The 16,749-nt window shown below is 42.8% G+C and overlaps 1 protein-coding gene across 1 annotated transcript in view; it reads right to left on the bottom strand.

Moving 5' to 3' along the window:
- Nucleotides 1-5,344: 5,344 nt before the first annotated feature.
- Nucleotides 5,345-16,749, bottom strand: part of PTCHD1 (patched domain containing 1) — a 34,173-nt gene continuing 22,768 nt past the window's right edge. Inside the window, exon 3 of the mRNA XM_015885468.2 lies at nucleotides 5,345-12,608. Coding sequence (XP_015740954.1) covers nucleotides 10,954-12,608 — 1,655 coding nt within the window. The 3' untranslated portion in view covers nucleotides 5,345-10,953. The remainder of the gene's footprint in view (nucleotides 12,609-16,749) is intronic.

Below are 16,749 nucleotides of genomic sequence, written 5' to 3'. Positions count from 1 at the left end.
TAACATTAGCAGCCTGCATTCAAGCCTGCTTTTCCTCACGCCTACCAGGTTTGCTGCTGTTTGCAGTTCTTATTGCCTTTCTGATCAATGCTGCTCATTTGCAGCTCATCTGCCCCATTTTCCCCTGCTGAAGGAGTCAGACCTCAAGACCTTCCCTTCCTTCAGCAGCATTTTGAAATAAGCTTAATGGGTGTCTTCCTTACTGGGGAACAATTTACCAATTTTTTTGCTTCACAGAAGGATTGTATCGGAACACAGACACTCCACTGCCCTGGTGCTGGATGCACTGCTGTTAGCTGGGTCTGAGACTTTGTAATATGCTCAGAAAAGGCAATTTTTTTTCTCAGTTTAGCTTCCACCATTCTCCTCCTGCACAGAAGCCTCTCATTCACTATAGCCCCTGCAGGCTGGTCAGCAATACTGCCTAATTTGAATAAATGTAAATGATTTTACATTTGTAAATGATTTTATATGCCTCAAGTTTTTTTTTTTTTTTTTTTTTAATGTGGTCTGATTGTGACAGATTGGCTTTAAACTAAAGGATGGGAGATTCAGGCTTTATGTTTGGAAGAAATCCTTTCCTCAGAGAGCAGTGAGGCGCTGGCACAGCTGCCCAGAGAAGCTGTTGTGCCCCATCCCTGGATGCACTCAAGGCCAGATTGGATGGGGCCCTGGGCTGGTGGGGGGCAGCCCTGCCCACAGCAGGGGTTGGGGCTGGGTGGGCTTTGAGGTCCCTCCAACCCAAACTGTTCTGTGATTCTATGATTCTGTAAGTTGGTTATTCAGTAGGGTTTTCTCATCAGAACAAAGGCAAAAATGTGAAGTTTTTTTATTAAAGAAATGCTCATATTTTATGCTGAAAATCTGAGGAACGGCAGTTCTGTCCTCCTTTCCGCTTGTTTCTGATGTTTTATTTTTACCTGCTGGGCAACGTGTTTAGGAGCTAGCTGTTATACTCTGCCATATCAGTGTACTTAAAACCCAGAGGTTTCCTGGCATAGTAACAGAGTATGAAGAATCTTTTGAAAATTAGTGGAAATGGAACCTCACAAAATTACTGGTAATGGAGCCTTACAAATCAGCTGCCACTTAGGAAAAATAATGAGACTTCTATGTGTACTTTTACCTGTTCTTTTTCCTGCTGTTGCCACCTTTATTTCCTAATGCGCTAACAGAGGACAGAGATGGCAGGGGTGAAAAACATTCTGGGACGAATGAAACAATCCACATATACAAAGACTGGTTTGATCTAAACAAAAGCAGTTATCTCAGTCAAACCTGCTGTTATGAATCTCATATGGGCTGCATAGCATGAAGCCAAAGGTTAGCAAGCACTGGAAATGCACAAGTGTAAGTAGTCCTGGATAGCATCCATAGCACGTCCATGTCTTTAGCACATCTACAGAGTACCACAGAAGCCAATTTGTCTTATAAGCCTTTAAAGAGCAGTAGAAATATGAATGCATGTCTCTCTGATGAAGGAGTAATAAGGCTATGCCCAGCAGTGGCTCAGGCATGGGGTACTCCTCGTTAAGGCTGTGCTGGACCAGCCTTGGCTCCGTGCCCCAGGCACTCAGGCACCTGGGCAGTGTCAGAGGGCCTGTCTGCCTTCGGAAGAGGACTGGCAATGTGAAACTCAGCCTTTGGCTGGTAGGGGAAGAGGGAAACAGTCACCTGGAGAATGACCGGCCATGCTTCAACCCACTGATATTAGACCTACAAAGTCCATGGAGAGATGCTGATGTACACCAAGAGTTTGATACTGCATTTCTTTCTTGTCATTTAAAAATATTCTTTCTTGCCCAGGCTCCAGAGTTTAAAGCTTTGTTGTTGTAGGTGTCAGTAATTTAAAACTTACCTTGTGTTCAGCGTGGTGCCGGAACAGACCACCTGAAGAGCTAGTTCTTCAGCCCTGTGAGTACATCTGAGAGCTTTTCCATACAGGTTTTTATGGGGTTCTCTTCAGTAAATTTAGGTATCTCTGATCTGAGTCCAATTTTTGTCTCCTGCTTCCAATACATATTTGTCAGTTCTACCTCTGAAACCTTCTCCATAAATTTATTATTTGCTTCTCACCTCAAATATTTTGTATTCTGAGATGCTGGCTTTTGAAGCACATGCTGGAAAAAGGAACTCGCAGATGTTAGCAATCCTTTCTGTTATTCTGAAGACACATACGTCAACTCCAAACTTCCCATTTCTAAGCCCAGTTCTTTTAACCTTCCCTTGTAAATGAGATTCTTCAGGCTTGGTGTCATCCCTGACTGTGAGGCAATAACCGTTCCTTTGATAGAGAGATTTGGAGAGCGCCAAATGAGTCGTCTGAGAGATATTTTTCTCTCTCTGCCTCTCTCTTTACTCTCCCCACTTCTGCAATGTCCATATTATAAATCTGCTGGATAACATCCACACAGATGGGGACATTAAATATACTATGGTGTTCTGACAATGGGCTTTGAATGTTTCTCCTTTCCAGATCGAATAATATACGTCACATCACTCCCATATATCAGAGAGAAGTCAGCGCAGCAAAATGTTTTTTGCTTTCCTGCCATAGCTTCTGTAGCAACCCTTCCAGTAAGAAATGGGGAATGGGCAGAAGTGATTCCCATCAGAGGGGCTGACCAAGGGGAATATCCTGAAATCATACCTCCCGATAGTCCTTTGGTGCAGTGCGGTGATTTACACAGGGCTGAGAATAGGCAAACCCAGGGCAGCTTGCCATCGCATGCTGCGAGGAAAGACAAGAGAGAAATTCAATTGCAGATGTTCCTGACTTGGCGATCACCTTAGGAGAGCGGGTATTTCCCACCTCCTACGGCAGGTGATGTACATAAGGGCTCATTTTGTCCAGAAAGAAAATCGATTGCATTGTCAGAAGAAAAAAAAATCCCTCAGACAGATGAGTATTTTATCAGGGAGGTATGTCTGTTTCAGATACATTAAAAGTCAGCTGCTTTTCTCTGAGTAAGAATTCTGCTCAAAGAGATGGAGGGACCATTTGTTATTTGCAGTAAGTTATGAGCCAGAGTGCATCTGAATGATCTCTTTTTCTGTATGATACTGTGTATATATCACACGAAAGTCTCCAGCTCTGGGCTCCAGCCTCCATTACGAATGATATCCACCTTTTATTCTGAAGCAATGAGGTACTGAATCTATATTTGAATTCATATAATTAGGCAGCGGTGAATTTTCATTTTCCTTATGTGAACAGACCCTATCTATTGTTAGGCAGACCTGCTATAAATTACAGCTGCAAATCTTTCATGCCCTCATATAATTTTGCTCTCTCCTCCTTCTCCTTCAGACCTTCCCTCTCTTTACAGCTCAGAAGTTTTTGTGCCATTTCTCTCCCATCTGCCTGGAACAGTAATACCCAAAGTAATACCTTTCTCAACATTTCTGCGGCTCCCTTCCTTGTTCCTATGCTTCTCCACACCTTCTCTCTTGCTCCAACCATGCTGACACATTCCTAATTCCAGGACAGCTGGGCCGCTCTTCCTACCAGCTTTTGACTATGTTTTCGGGTTGTATTTTCCTCCTTTTTTTTTTTCCCTTTCACAGAGGCATCTTGAGTTGTGTGTATATAAAATACGTAATTGGTATGGGGGTGTCTGCACTATATATCTATTAGTGGGACATATCATTTCCTGATTTTTGCTAACAAAGACAAAATCGTTTTTCCTCGCAGAATCAGTGAACAGATTGCTAATTATGAAATGTATGTGAAGGCACATTTTTTTTAATGCACATTGTGTTTTCTGGCATCACTTTGTTTATATACATTCAACATTTTGTTTCCAGCAAACTTCACCCGCTCAGCGTGGTAATTTCTAGGAACACAAGTGTCAGTCTAGCTCAGAAGTATGTCTGCTCCCCAGACAGGCTTTATTCAGGAGAATCAGAATAGAACATTCTACACCCTCTGGCCATCCAGCTACTAGGGTCTTTAACCAGTGATGGCCTGACCGACTTCATGTTCAGCTCTTTCTAGATTAGTGCTTAGCATATATTTCAGTTGCTTTGTGCCAGTAAAAAGAAACCAGTATATCAAAACCAGTTCCCCTTAACAAATTCTGTATTTTGTTTAACCTATACACCTAACCTTAAGTGATATTGAAAGGGAATGGTGTAAAAGTGAGCATGCTGCACTGTTTGGAGTCCCTAATCTTTCATAGTATGTGTGTGCAATGTAGTTGTACAAATAATGAAATGTGGCAGTTTGGAATTACAGTGTTCTGGTGACATGAGAATGAACAGGCGACAGGGACTTAGGGCTGGAGCATCCATCATATGGAGACAGGCTGAAGGATCTGGGCTTGTTTAGCCTGGAAAAAAGTAGGCTGCAGAGCGACCTCATTGCAGCCTTCCAGTAGTTAAAGGGAGTTTATTAACATGAGGGAACTCAACTTTTACATGGGTAGATAGTGACAGGACTAGGGGGAATGGTTTTAAAGTAAAAGAGGGGAGATCTAGATTAAGTCAGAGGGAAGAGTTTTTTTACAGAGAGAGTAATGAGGTGCTGGAACAGGCTGCCCAGAGAGGTTGTGGATGCCCCGACCCTGGAGGTGTTCAAGATTGGGTGGGGCCCTGGGCAATCTGATCCAGTACTTGCTGTAGTGGTTGGCAGCCCTGCCTGCAGCAGGGGGGTTGGAACCTGATCATCCTTGAGGTCCCTCCCAACCCAAGCCGTTCTGATTCTATGGCTAGGTCAGGAATGGGGGATAGAAGCCACCTTTGAGAAGTGCACAAAACTCTCCATCAAACCAAAGTGGCATGTGCCATAGCACTTGGCAAGTGCTATGACTGCCTGCAGCCCGCTCCCAGTCTTGCTGCTGTCTGCATTGATCCAGGCCTACGTCTGGCTCCCTCACCCTTGAGAGGGAACTGATTCTTATCTCATTACTGCAACCAGCTGCAACAGAGTAGCTGTGCCTGTCACCCTTGTCACTTGGCACAGTGCTGTGCTGCTCCAGCGCAGCAGTTGACCTGAGTAGGTCTGCTGGGGAAGACCTGGAAGATGAAATAGGGAAGGGTGATGGATTGCAGGGATGGGAAGATCTTGGGACAGCAACTGCACAGAGAGAGATGAGCTGCAGTAATGATGGGGTTTCCTAGCTTTGTGGATGCTGAGGTGGTGAGAAGTCCCACCACCGCCAACTTGTGATAAGACTAATTCTTGTGTGAGCAGAGAGCAGGTGCCCCAAACTGCTCCAGCATCCCTCTCTGGTGGCAGCTGGAGAGGATGCTGCCTGGCTGCTTGGAGAGGACAGGCAAATTGCTGTGCTGGCAGGGCAATGGCATGGGCTTCTGCAGCACTTGGGGAGCACAGGAAGCAAAGAGAGAGACAGCCATTTTATTTTAGGCTTATGCTGTACATTGAGATTCATTATACAATTTTTTTTTTCTTCCCTAAATTAATACAAAAATAGTAAAAATAGGTTAAAAAAGCCCAAATGAAAACCCCTGACATCTTGCAAGCCATTTATGTGACACACAGATTAAGACTTCTTGGAGCTTAAATAACCTAGAATTATTTATACTGACTGACTTTCCTTTTTTTTTTCTTTATTTTTCTCCCCCCCCCACCAAGAACTGAAATAGTGATGACCTGCAGAATACCAGTGGCTGCCCCCAGGAGATGCTGAGCTGCTATCCCCCAGGCAAGGAGCTGCCTAGGAGCCACCTCTGCAGAAACAACACCCCCATGCCCCAATCTGTGCATACTGGGCAGGAACACACTCCAGATCCCCTCCTGGGTCCAAGCCTTTGCCATATCTTAAAAAAGAAGAACCCCCAGATTTTTCTCTTGAGTTTTCCTGGCAGAGGATGAGATTCACAGATGCCCATCTCTGCCAAAATTTGGAACTAAATCTCCTAGTTCTCTAAGAAGACTGGGGATAGGCGGAAAGGGAGTAAGGTTTCCTCTGTGTCTGCCCTGGGGCTCCAAGGTGCCCTGTGGTGATGGTGAGCTGTGAGAGGAGAATGCTGCCTACACGCATCTCCTTCTCACTGGAGATGCAAGAAGATATACTTTGCCCCTATGTATGTGGCTCAAATTGTACAACTTGGTTCGTACGAGTTGGGGTTTTAATATCCAAGTTTGCAGGGGAGAAAAAGGCTCTGGGTAACCCTTTCTGTTCAGGGTCTTCTAGATACAGAGAACAGACAAGTGCTGTAGAGGTGTCAAGCACTCCAGGAGCTTGCTCTGCACACAAGCTCTGGGCTGCATGCACACTGTGTGCAGTGCAGGGCAGGGCTGTGACATGCACTCAGTGCCCATACTCTGGCTCTGACCCCATGCGTGTCCTCTTTCCTTCCTGTGCTCCCATCCTGCCCACAGCTCCTGTCCCTGCCTGGGTAATTGCAGTAGCCCCAGCTGCACAGCAAACCTAAAGGCAGCTCCTCCACCCTGCTCCCTTTTCCCAGATCTCTAAGAATGCTCTATTTCCAAAGCTAAGCAGCAGGGAAAAAAACCACTCATTTGCTTTTCAAAGTTGAAATCAAAATCACATGCTAAAGAGCTCTTTCTGACATACTCCCTGTTTAAGAGAGAAATCACTATTTCTTTCTCCCCCTCCTGAATTTTCTCACTTGTGCTGCTGCTCTCTCTTGTTTCTTCGGTTAATAAAAATAAAGGAGGTGTTGGCTGCGGTGGGATTTGGTGGCTTGCTGGCGGACAGCTAGCCCAGAGAAAAGCCTTTAAAAGTACACCTTTCAATTTACAGTACACATGTTACCTGAATGCAGTGCTGGCTCAGAAAGCTTCTGAGAGCAGATACGAATCCTCACATGGCACAGTGCAACCTCAAGCCACTCTGGTGTTGTTTTCCCTCCGGGTTCATGCAGTTGTCCAAGCTAAATGCATTTGCTTGCCTTTGGAAAAGAAGTTCCTTTTCTTTGCTAGGCAGGTTTTTCTCAGCCTTCACAGCTCCAATTTTAATCTAAGTGGAACAATTTCACTTAAAGCTTTGGGCAGAAAATTCTGGCTTCATCACTTAATTTTTATGGTGAAATTATTCCAGCTATACCAACCTTTCTCTCTTCAGTTTTTTTATTCCAGTTAGGGAACTTGTAAGTTGAAAATGGGCTTGTACTAAGCCAACATTAGAAAATATCTCAGAAGAAAATTGGAGTGGTCTCAGTGGACATATGCACTTAAGTTGCTTCTTTTCCCCCATGTTTACCCTGTAGTAAAAATATACTTGTACACCATACCTTACTGTACGGAAATGTTAATGTTTGTAGAAGATAAACGCTCTCAGTGAGCCACAGTCCTATATATCCTCTTTTGCTGTGCTCAAAATGGTTGCTGTTAAATTTTAGCCAGTGCCTGGCAGTGTATTATAAATACCGTTACTCACTGAATTTATACAAAAATTGGGTCATCTCTATTGTAAACAAAACCACAGTGATACCTGGGGTAGAAAGCTTCTTAGGAGGGTGACAAAAACTGCTTAAACCTAGGTAGTCTTCCAAATGGAGGCTCACCAGTGAGGGTAAAAGCTGACACACAGTTTGCCATTTGGAGTGCTTTGGACCGAGAACAGAGCACAATACCTGCACCTATATCAATGGATGTGGCAAACACCAATTGACTTTGGTGGAGATAATTGCTCCAGAGGAAAAAGCCTACGGGAAGGAAAGTCAAACTGGGTTAGCATAGTCTGAGACCTTGAGAACGTGCTGTTTCGGGTTCATGTTGAGGTATTTGGGCTTCCTGTAGAGAAGGACTATTTGGTGTCTCTCAGAAACATCAGGATTCAGGCGAGAATCTCATAGACTTTGGCCAAGAACACCCTAAGCACTTTCATGACTTTAGATCACCAAGCCTACAAGTGGGGAATGGAAGGTCAGCTTGAGGTGAAACATGGTGAGACAGATACAGAAGTTGTTTTTGTCTCTGTTTTGGGATTCCAGGGGGCAGTGAGGATTCAGAAACTGCTTCTCACCTGACATGGACTTCTCTGTGCTGAGAGGGACATGGATCCTCTTCCCCATCCCACTTGTGGGCAGCCAGCACAAATAACTGGTGGGTAACATGGTGCTGAGAAGACCTGGTGGGGGAGGAATCTGACTTTAAACTGACTTTTAGAGTGGATTGGGCAAATATCCCTCAGAAACAATTTCATTATCGTTAGCTCTCTCTCGGGGCAAAGATGTGGTCTTCCTGACTGTCACTCTGTGGACGCCCAAGCATGTACTGTGGTACTTTGCCATAGCACTGCCTCCATATATTTTCCCCAACAGATCTGAAGACAGAAAGGCAATTTTATCACGGGTTTTGTCACTTTCCTTGAAAAACTCTGAATGCCTCGCATGCTGAGATTTAATGATAACTGTGAAAGTGTAAGCTTGTCATTGGATATCTCTTTAAAGACTCTCCTATCTATGTATTTCAATTAGATGTGAGAGGCTTATGGAAGCCATCCTTGCATCCCGTGTTTGCAAGTGATAGCACGAGGGGTAGCAGAGGTGTCAAATGGGTGTTTGCCATGTATTCCTCTCTACCATGTACAAACTAACTCTTTCACATGTCTCTTATTTCCAGGAGTCCCACAAGCCAGTAGATGGCTGCTGTCAGAAATGGTTTGCAATTCCTCTGTAGCTCTCAACTGAGTTAATGCCATCTGAATTTTAAAAGCCACTGCAGTTGTCTGATGAACAGTCAGAACATAGGGAAATTGTAATTGAAATGACATAATGACGGCCACAGAAATTTTACAGTGGAAGTACATGGGAGGAATGATTTCTGTGTGGAAAACATAGCCCCACACCTGAGTCTAAGGAGGGGAAAAAGACCTTCCCCTCACCTCACATTCATTTGACAGTCTCTGAGTTGTCTGCCTGTCTGACTTCTGCCAAGGCTGAAGTTGTTACTGCTTCCCATCTGCTACTGCAGCAAATGGTGCTCGTTCAAGCAAAGAGCCTGTGCATTCCTGGACACCGTTTCCTTTCCTTCTGGTCAGAGAGGAGTTATGCAGGGGAAGGCAAATGCTGCCAGCTGCACTGCCAACTTGTTTTGCTACTCAGAACGCAACAGCTTGCTTCAGGGAGGGCAAAATATCTGCTCATCTGCGAGGGAGGAAGCTCTAGAAGTATCTGTTCACTTGAAATTTAACATTCACAAGGTGGCCTTAGTGCATTTCGCACAGGGCTGCGGGGGTGGCTGGGACTTGACGCTGTAGAGCTGCTTCACACAAAGCAGCACCTCCAGGCTGCGGCCAGATCTGTGCTAAGTCTGCAATGCTGGTGCCCTGCAGCTGAGCCCCAGGGTTCCTGCAGGACCCAACAACCTCCAGGCACTGGCAAGAACCATGCTAGCTGCTGAAAACTTGTCCAGTATTCTCGGGTCTGTACAGTCATGAGATTGCCTGACACGCATGCCAGCTTCCTGCAGACGGTTTTTTTGCAGGCCATTTATAGCTGGAGCACTCCCAGCAAAACCCAGAGAATTGGCTCATGTATCCCAACCCAGTAACAAACCGTTGAGTAATAATTATGTAGTTCTGAGGGGTGGAGGGGTGCAGGGTGGGAAAAAATGCTTTGTTTTATGTATTACTCTGCATCAGAGATGCTAAAGGAATTTAGAACTCACAGCTCCAAAAAGACTCAGTAACATAATCTTTTTAAGGTTTTTTTTTCTTCTTCTTTTTTTTTTTTTTTTTTTAAATTTTTTTTCTCTCGGATGCAATGCTTCCAATAGGCCACTTTGATATGGGCTCTCTGGGGATGTTGTTCAACTTGCTACAATTAAACTTCAATTCGCTATGTACAACTCTCAGGGTCTGCTGTCTCTTGGAAGAGCCCATAGCTGTCAGGTCTATTGCTTTACTGGTACTCCAGGAAGATGGAGGGATTAAATTACGCATTACATAAAACTACCCACTAATCCTCTTAGTGTGCATTACTAGTGAATGGCCTGAAATAGGCTCTCACCAAAAGAGCCCTAACATTCACTTTCTTGACGACGTCTTAGTACATGAGGTTTGCATCATGGATTTGGGTGCTGAAATATCCAGTACACCGTCTTCTGTCTGCTGCTAGATCCACTTGCACGTGTTAGTAGAGTGCTAACAAGGTTACAGTTGGTAAAGCAGGTTACGTGTTTAGCTAGTAGCGAGACATTTATAAAATAGAATGATATGGTTTCTGCAGTGACAGAGTCACTGGGATTTTCTGTTCTTTTTTTCTTTTTTCTTCTTTTTTTTGTTCTTTTTTTTTGTTGTTTTGCTTTTATAAGAAAAAGAAACAGCTATAAAACCATGATTAAAAATGTTACGCAGGATGATTTACATTTTAAAATAAGGATATTTTTAGAAAAAAAAAAAAAAAGATAAAGTGATTTATAGCATATAAGTGTTTGGAAAGTGTTTGGTTGCCGTGTACTGCCTTCTTTCCCAGTACAGTTTGCTATCTGTTATACAGTCTTGCATAAATGTTTAGATTAGGGGAGCAAAGAAAAATTAAACATGATGGCTGAGACCTATAAGAGTGGACTCACTGACTTGAGTTATTGCTTTGCAGAAAGTTTGTAAAGCCTTTACATCCAGCGAATACTTAGTGCTACTTCATCCTTGACAGCTGACCTTTCAATCTGATGGGCTTTAGCAACAATAATTGCAGTATCTGCAGCGCAGGCATTGCAGAAGGCTGCTTACGAACCCAACCTCTCTCACTGGATTTTACTTCATGTGTCTGAAATTCATCCCCTCTTTGCACTTTTCTCTCGTAATACCTCTTATAGGAGCTGATCAAGGTGCAATCCCCTGGCTCTTTTATTTTCTTTTGAAATCTCTCCCATCGTTTTGAATATTCCTGGATTTAGCTTAGAGGGGGGGAGGAGAAACCTCCAAACCCCTTTCTCTCCCCAGATACTGACTCAGTACTGGTTTATTATTATTTTTTTCCTCAGTAAGACCTATTGTAAAAAAGCAACAAACAAACAAGTTAGACTGTTGTAATTTGGTCAACCACTCGAGTGCTATCCATATCCACCATTTCAACACACTCTATTTCCTCACGGTTTTCAGGATTCTTCTTCTCTTTCCTCTTCTTCTTGGACGGTGGCAGAAAAGTCAATATCACAGGTAAAATGGCAAAGCAGTGAAAGAAGGTGACTAATGCTATTAAAAACAAGCACCTGAACAGTGTACGGGTCAGATTTGAAGGCACAGCTGCAAGAGGAATCAGACCAACAATATAGCAGAGGTAGCTCTGCAAAATAGCTACCCCATGCACTTCCAGGGCATTTTTCACCCATTTAGTTCTTGTGAACTCTTTGCCCAGGACAAAGGTTGATAACAGTGGAGCACAGTTGTCAATTGTATAATTAATTCCGTAAATCAAGCACAACACAGAAATACAATCTAGTTCCACTTTCCACAAGGTCATAAAACCTATAACTCCAAACTCAACCGAGGCAACAGTTAGAGTGAGCCATACATTGATCAGAGAGTCTGCCACCAGGAATGCAGAGAAGAAGAGCAGAAATAAAGCACTGATGCAGGAGTTTTGTAAGGGGGCTCCCACTGAAGAGGCATAACGATCCATGTACACAAACGATGGATTGAAAACGATGAATTTCACCTTGGAGGTGAGCGAAAGCTTCCTCAGGGTTTCCAGGAGGTCATAAAGTTCTTCCCTCTTAGTTTCCATTGTCTTGGCCACCAGGAACATTCTGGAGGCCACGACATCAACTTCATTGTTGTATTTCTTGGAAAAGATGATATCCTCTGAAAAATGGGCAAACTGAGGAGCTTTCAAGAAGGAGTTCCTCAACATATCAGTGAAATTTTTCTTGGGCAATCCAGTAGATATGTTGAGTTTCCTAAGGTAATTTAAGTAGCTCTCAAACCAAGATATCCTCACAAAGCCCTTGGTATACTCCAGCACGTCCTCCTGGACACTGGTGTTCCAGTACTCTATCGACTCGTAGATGTAGAACCCAATCACCGGGCTATAGTTACTGAAATACTTCTGCTGGGCAGTTGTATACTCAATGGTCCGTGTGGCGGTCGCTACGATGTTGCTCAGGTCTGACCCTTCGCTGACCTGCAGGTAGCCCATTAAGGCAAAGGAAATATAAACAAGGTAAAAGAGAACTACAAAAGGCTTGACGTAAGTGTTTGTTATCCAGTCACAATAATAGCGTTTAAGGAACCACACCAAAAGATGACTCTCGTAAGTGTTCGTTTCCTCTGAATCCGTTGTGTCCTCACTGAATCTGGCTGTCAGAAGAAACCTATACCATGCAGGCTTCTCTTGCAATACCTCTGGCTTTGGTACCTTTCTACAGAAGATACTATGCTGGTAGTTGTTTTCTATGTAGCCAGTAAACACCAGGCTGGAACCATAAAAGGAGAGTACATAGAGGTAGTTGAAGAAAATTGCAATACAGGAATTGCAGCAGAAAATCCTGGCTGCTTCAATGTTAGTGAAGGGACTGGCACCTATTCCAAAAGTGACCAGGTACATGGCAGTGGTGAGGGAAAACGAGAGCATGGAGTCTGCAAATACGGCTGCAGTCCTCTCTTTAACATGTTGGTCTTCTCTAGTTTTTCTCCAGGAGGACAACATTTCAAAAGTCCCATATAACCCATGACCTACAATAGAGAACAAAGCAAGTATTTAAAGTACCCAAATAAACACGTGGAAAAAGGTAACATGGACATACTAAAAGGCTCCAAGGAGAGGCATGTGGATGTTAACAATTCTTGAGGTAAGTATCCTGCAGAAGAGAGAAAATATTACGAAGCTCTAAGCCACTGAAGCATGTTTGCTACCTGACTAGCAAACCTTACTGCCAGAGCTGGAGGAGAGTTCTGCTTCGCTGATGCATGGTTGATGGGTTAAAGAAAAAAGTATTTTCTCTAGCTGGCTGTTCCATTTCAATATTTTGGAGTGCCTGTGATAGAAGATGCTTTGAAATTAGTTTTTCTTGGTGATGGAATCTGACCTGTGGTGGAAACAAAGGAATATGACCTTGAAGTGCCAGTGCTGGAAGCAGAGCATTAGTTGGCTGCTTTGTAGAATGACTGCAAAAAACGAAACCTTCATATAAGCTGCATATTGTCAAGTAAATCAGTCACTGAATTCTCCGCTTCCTATACAGATTTTCCATCAGGAAAAAGAAATCCTAGAAATGGAACAAAAAAAGAAAAGCACAAATAACTTTTAGAGAGGAAGAAATGTAGAACTGACATGAAACTGCTTAAGGCATTAGTTTTCTTACGTTAGCATGTCTAAGGATTTGTGAAACCAAATGCAGCTCTTTTTCCCCTGGCAATTCCTACATTTTGTAATTAATTAATTAACTCTTAAAATGGACATAGTGTTCATGAAAAGAAATAACAACCAGCAGAACTAAAATCCTGTGGGTAACTCCAAAGTGCAGAGAAACTGAGATAAGTGGATGGTTTTATTTTAATCTCTGGTTGACCATCCTTCTCTTCTGGTTCCTATGACTGATAACAAAGATGTAGTCTGGGGCTACTGACCTCTACTCACTCATAGTAGACCCGAGTTAGGAGTGCAGTCATCATCAAGCAGGAATCAGATGAGAGTAGATGCGAAGAAAGCTGGTTTTACATACAGGTGAATGGAACAAATACAGCATTAACTGAAGTGTAAGACTTTAATACTCATGCCATATTATAACAGATCCTTTCCACTGAATCTTACCCTATTCACCATTTTTTCCTCCTTGTTATTTTATTTTATTTTATTTTATTTTTTCTTTTCTTTTCTTCCCTGTCCTTTCTTTACCTTTCCAGTCTGCTCTTGTCCTGTCTCCAGAAATTCTCACAAGCCAGTACCCAGCACTTTGTTCTTACCCATTTTCTGGTAGCATTAGATGAAATGATCAGAGCAGAATTAGACACCGACGACAAAGAAGTGCAGTCACTAGACTGCTCAAGTTGGTGCTCCAGTCCAGCAGGTCAGGGTAATTCACAGATCTCCATTAGAACTTTGGACTTGTCTGCAGGCTACCAAAATAGTTCTGTTGGCCATATTCTCTTCACATGTAGACAGTTATCACTTTTGACACAAAGGCTACAAATATCAGTCAAGAAACCCAAAACAAATGGGATACTCTCCGGATCCAGGACATACTGTGTTTACACTTAACTGGGCTAAATATTTAATTCACTTTACAAAGTGAATTGACCTTTTCTGGTCAGTACCTTTAAAAAGGAGGAAATAGGACATCTGGTTTACTTCCTTATCACTAACACCTGGTATGAGAGTAAGCAAGTCCACACTCTCACATCTAGCAGATACCATACCTACAGTGTTGTTTGGAATCATGGCATGGAACACGACTGTCCAATTTGCAGCAATATTACAGTCCTGGTCTTGGTATGGCATTTGGCCTTCATCTTAATTGCCCTAAGCAATGTTTTACAGCTGCTTTCAGATGCCAGGTCAAGACTGTCAATTTGATAACTAGCACCGTGCCCTCTCTTAAAACTAATGGGAAATACTGGAACTCCCCAGACGTAAAATAAAGCAAAAAGCACAATCAGTGACTGGCACCCCGCTGTTAATTATGCTTCAAATAGTTATGTTCTAGGCTCAGTAGGGAAAGCTATTAAGCTTGCTTCCAGTGTGTTCTTTGTAAAGACAGACTGACCTTTATTTAAATGTAACTGATCACTTGCCAAAGCAGGGAGTGAGAGGTTTAATCCATTTATGGCTCCCATAAGTCCTGCAGACAGGCTTCTCTGAAAATTTCACATGGCATCGTATGCATTAGCTTCCAGTGAGCAAAACAGTATAAAATGAGGTCATTGAATATTACAAATTACTTCCATCATGAGCTTTAGTTATAGCACGTTTTTGCAAAACAACATTTCAGCATTAATAGGCTCCTGACTAAAAATATTCAGATAGCTACATTAATTCGGACAGCCTTTGACTTTGCAATGAAAAAAAATATTAGAGCTAATTAGATATGAAGCTGAGCAGGACTTTTTATCTGTCATAAGATTTTGCATAATGTCTGATAAGACTAACTCCTGATGCCCTGTATTTTCTTTAAAGAGGAAACATAAAAACACTTTCAGGACATCACTCACTTCTGCGCGGTCCTTGAGACTATCCTAAAATGGCAATTGATTTGGAGGACAGTTCAAGCAAACACATGAAGAGGCATCCCCTCATGTGCTTTGCAAAGCCAATGGAAAAATAGTTAGATACCATTCTATTTTAGGCTCGGCCCCTCACTACTCAATCTGTGTGCTGGGAATTGTCATTTTCCTTCGACTGTACACTCTCGGACTCCTGTGCCCATTTGTACAACAGCTATAGAATTCTGATTAACCTCTAGGAAGGCCTGCCTGGATGGCTAGCAGTCTGGCATACTGTCCCGACCCCACATGCTACGAGTAAAAGATGAAACCTGAACTCATACACAAATTAGGACGGCTGAGCTATAATGGGATGTAGCTAACTTAATGTGCTCGTCTAACTACTGACTACAGGCAAAACCTGCAGTGACTATCGCCAGCACTGTCTGATGCTTGATCAGGTCTCAGTAACACAGATTAGAGCTGATGATTGGCTCACAGAAGCATTTTGTGAGAATTTCTTTCACTCTCCTCTGATTTTAGTTTCTTTTCTTTTTCTTTTTTTTTTTTTTCATCCCTAACTGATTTTATTCTCTTGCTAGTGCTATGTCTAACTTATATAATATTAATGAGAACAAGGCAATTTTTCCATTGCAAATAAATTATGTAATTACTTTAACCGATTTTCCCTTTTTACTAGCGACTTAGCCACAAATCTGTAATGATTTGCAGCAATTTGTTCATTATTCACCGTCACTCAGTAAATAACAAATATGAACTCAAACAGCTAATGGGCTACTGGAGATCTTTTGCTGTTGACATTTGCTATTATGATTCACTGGTCGTGCCCTACAGTCAGGCTGTACAACTATGTGCTGAGAACACAGAGTACAAGGAAGGACTGGATTACTTTATGGAAAACAGATTCTGAATGGGCAAAGGAAAATGTTATAGGAATATGAGAAAGGTATTGGAGGAAATAGGGATCAAAACCTTTTGGTTCTTGCTGTCTTTTTCTACTACTTTGCATTGTAGCAGATGCCCCTACCACACGTCTTGGACAACTAAGGACAGAAATTATGACTTGTCGACAAGGAAGACCACAAAGCATAGCCACAGTTATCTACTATTTTGGAGGACCTTAAATTTAGCATGGGCTATTTTGTAATTTTATAAACTAATAACAATATCAGTAATAAAAAGTGATTCCTAGTTTAAATGGAGTGCTTTTATGATTAGTCTGAAAATGCCATAAAAAGTTTCATTAGCCTCCTTCATGATCAGGGTTGTGTGCCTGTGTTTTATACTCAAGTAAAAGCACTCTGAATAAAATCTCCCTTAAGGCCGTGAAGTTGCATTCTTTGCACTTCCTTTGGAAGGCAGCGTCTTACGGGCAATTAATTTCATTCATCTCACTTTAGGGCAGCTGCACACAAAGCTTAATGCCCACTGATCTCTGCCTCAGCCATGGTGAATGTTGCACTAGCATGGATGATGCCCACTGACCGCCAGCATTCCAGCTCACAAAGCCCCAGTACAAGCACAAAGAGCTCCCAAGGCAGCAGGCGGCTCTGGCAGCAAAGCTGGGGAGAGAGGTCCATCTCATCCCTTGTCATGCTCCTCCTCTCCTACCTGAGCCTGCTGCTTGCCTGCTCTTACCAAGGCTCCTGCTCCT

This window comes from Coturnix japonica, chromosome 1 (assembly GCF_001577835.2).
Source record: "Coturnix japonica isolate 7356 chromosome 1, Coturnix japonica 2.1, whole genome shotgun sequence".
Lineage (NCBI taxonomy): Eukaryota > Metazoa > Chordata > Aves > Galliformes > Phasianidae > Coturnix > Coturnix japonica.
The sequence above is the reverse complement of the archived record's forward strand: the minus strand, read 5'-3'. Positions and strand labels throughout refer to the sequence as shown.